This window comes from Wyeomyia smithii, chromosome 2 (genome assembly GCF_029784165.1).
Source record: "Wyeomyia smithii strain HCP4-BCI-WySm-NY-G18 chromosome 2, ASM2978416v1, whole genome shotgun sequence".
In the NCBI taxonomy this organism is placed as follows: Eukaryota; Metazoa; Arthropoda; class Insecta; order Diptera; family Culicidae; genus Wyeomyia; species Wyeomyia smithii.
The window spans coordinates 81,225,846-81,227,850 of record NC_073695.1 but is presented as its reverse complement, the minus strand read 5'-3'; the positions used below and the strand labels follow the sequence as shown (position 1 = coordinate 81,227,850).

Sequence of the window (2,005 nt, the reverse complement as noted above, 5' to 3'; positions counted from 1 at the left end):
AATTATACCTGTTTCATATGCGTATGAAATTTATTTTCAATAGTGCCCAATTTTGACCAACTTTGTCTCCTAGGTTGATTACATCTAGTTTTGCCTGTTTCTTGCAATAGTATCTAACGCAAACTGATTATGGCAATCGCACTATACCTGCCAGCCCTCCAAAACCATCGATCGCGTTGAAGGCGTCGCTGAGCAGGATTCACCAATCAAGCGTCTCTCTTTTCTTCTACGTACGCGATAATTTTCTCTTTCATTGCGCTCACCACGTTGTTCGCGCTTTACGCTTTCGACTACCGGCTGAATTCAAATTTATTCTAATATCTAATAAACAGGATAGTCTTACATGCGAAATCAGTTGGCGCTCACGGGAACAAAGTAGGCAATAATAATTTACCTCGCATGAATACCAACTAATCTTCTCGATACTTTTTGGTATAAAAGCGCCGGATCCTGGTACCTGAATTATCAGTAATCGGTGGAAACTTATCGAAGCATTACATAAGTTTAGCTCCTGATTTCTGTGCCGAAATTGTCAGCTGACAACGAAATCACGACCGGTCGAAACCAAACAACTCAAGAACCAAAAAGTGTAACTAAAAAAATCCAAATCAGTCAAAATGAATAAAATTGTGTCCCTATTTGTGGTGCTTTGTGGAATCAGCTTAGGATACTCAATCCCAATTCAAAATGGTGTGTAATCAGTGCAAACGGACTCGTATGAAGTGCTTAGTAATGGGTGGTGATATTAATTCATATGTTTCCAATTGGCAGCCCTCATGTATTACCGTCATGCAATGCCCTACATGGTCCCACATCAAGCTATGTACGGATTTCACTATCAGAACCAGCAGCTGAGGAATCAACATCGTTCAGCAGGAGTATCCGCCTTTGCAGCAGGAAACACTATAGCAGCTGGAACCTACCTGAAAGGTAAGTGTAAGTAGCAAAGAGTTCTGGTAAACTCTCTTCAATGTATGTTCCTATACCGAATAATCACCAGATTGCAAAACTACAGATATCGAAAGTGCCGAGCAGCCCGTTCAGAATGACCCGAACGTGCAGTCAACTGCTGAAGCCTACCCAGAGGAGCAGTTCCATGTGGAGGATGAACCACAGTACGAAACCCCGATTGTAAATGATCAGGAAGCCATCGAACCAATTGCTGATGAACCAGCGGCTATCCCTGCGGCCGTTCCTGCTGTACCTGCTGTAATCCCAGATAAGAGGAAGAAGGTTCAATTGGACTCAGACGAAGACGAAACTGCAGTCTATCCTAGCCGTCGTGGTGCCAGCCGCCCAGCCGAACCTAGCAGTTACTTCCCGATCAATTTCGGTGGTACCAGCGGAGGCGCCATTGCCATTGCCAACTCGTACAGCACGGGAAAGGGAGGATCGGCCACTAGCACCGCCACTGCCTATGGAAGCCCCACGTCATCTGAGCTGAGACGAGCCACCCAGCCTGCCCAGCTGAAGAAGAAACCTGCCAAACTGCGTGCCCGGAAATACTGATCATACTCAGGAGCAGGTAGAGTGCCTAAAGTTTTCAGGTGCAATCATTTCCGTCATAGGTTTACGAAATTAAAAGTGCAAAACGTCGACTAGCCATAGGATTCCGCAATGCGCAGCAAATAATTAGTATTTATTGTAATTCAAACCATTTCCGCTGATCGAAGAACATGCTCAAATACAAAAGACTTCGAAGTGTAACACGTTGGAGTGATTAATGCCCGAAGCGAATATCACAGTTTATTCAACTTTCTGAACTGCTGAATATATTCTTATTTTTCAGAAATCTTACCAGCAAACTGCTTGTTTGAGTTTTCTGCATTTTGAAGCTCAAATCAATAAAAAACAATTATAGTTTTCATATTTGTCTCTCTAAACAGGTATCGTTTTATCATAATCATATAATTAGGATACAGTAAGCGTTTTTTCAATAATTGAAAAAACACTCATTGCATAATGTAAGACTTGTTATTATTCATTCTGTACGTTCACGTAAGAT

General features: G+C 42.4%; 1 protein-coding gene across 3 annotated transcripts; it reads left to right on the top strand.

Annotated features, from left to right (window-relative positions):
• Window positions 1–441: 441 nt before the first annotated feature.
• LOC129723309 (uncharacterized) lies at window positions 442–1,707 on the top strand. Of its 3 annotated transcripts, none has more exons than XM_055677449.1 (3): window positions 442–690; window positions 772–930; window positions 1,001–1,707. In XM_055677449.1, the coding sequence occupies exons 1-3, from the start codon at window positions 618–620 to the stop codon at window positions 1,507–1,509; spliced, it is 741 nt and encodes a 246-aa protein (XP_055533424.1). In that variant the 5' UTR covers window positions 442–617; the 3' UTR covers window positions 1,510–1,707. The 3 variants fall into 3 exon arrangements, with proteins under 3 accessions (XP_055533424.1, XP_055533426.1, XP_055533425.1); XM_055677451.1 differs by having other exon boundaries at window positions 443–690; window positions 1,016–1,707; XM_055677450.1 differs by having other exon boundaries at window positions 444–690; window positions 772–936; window positions 1,016–1,707.
• Window positions 1,708–2,005: the final 298 nt, after the last annotated feature.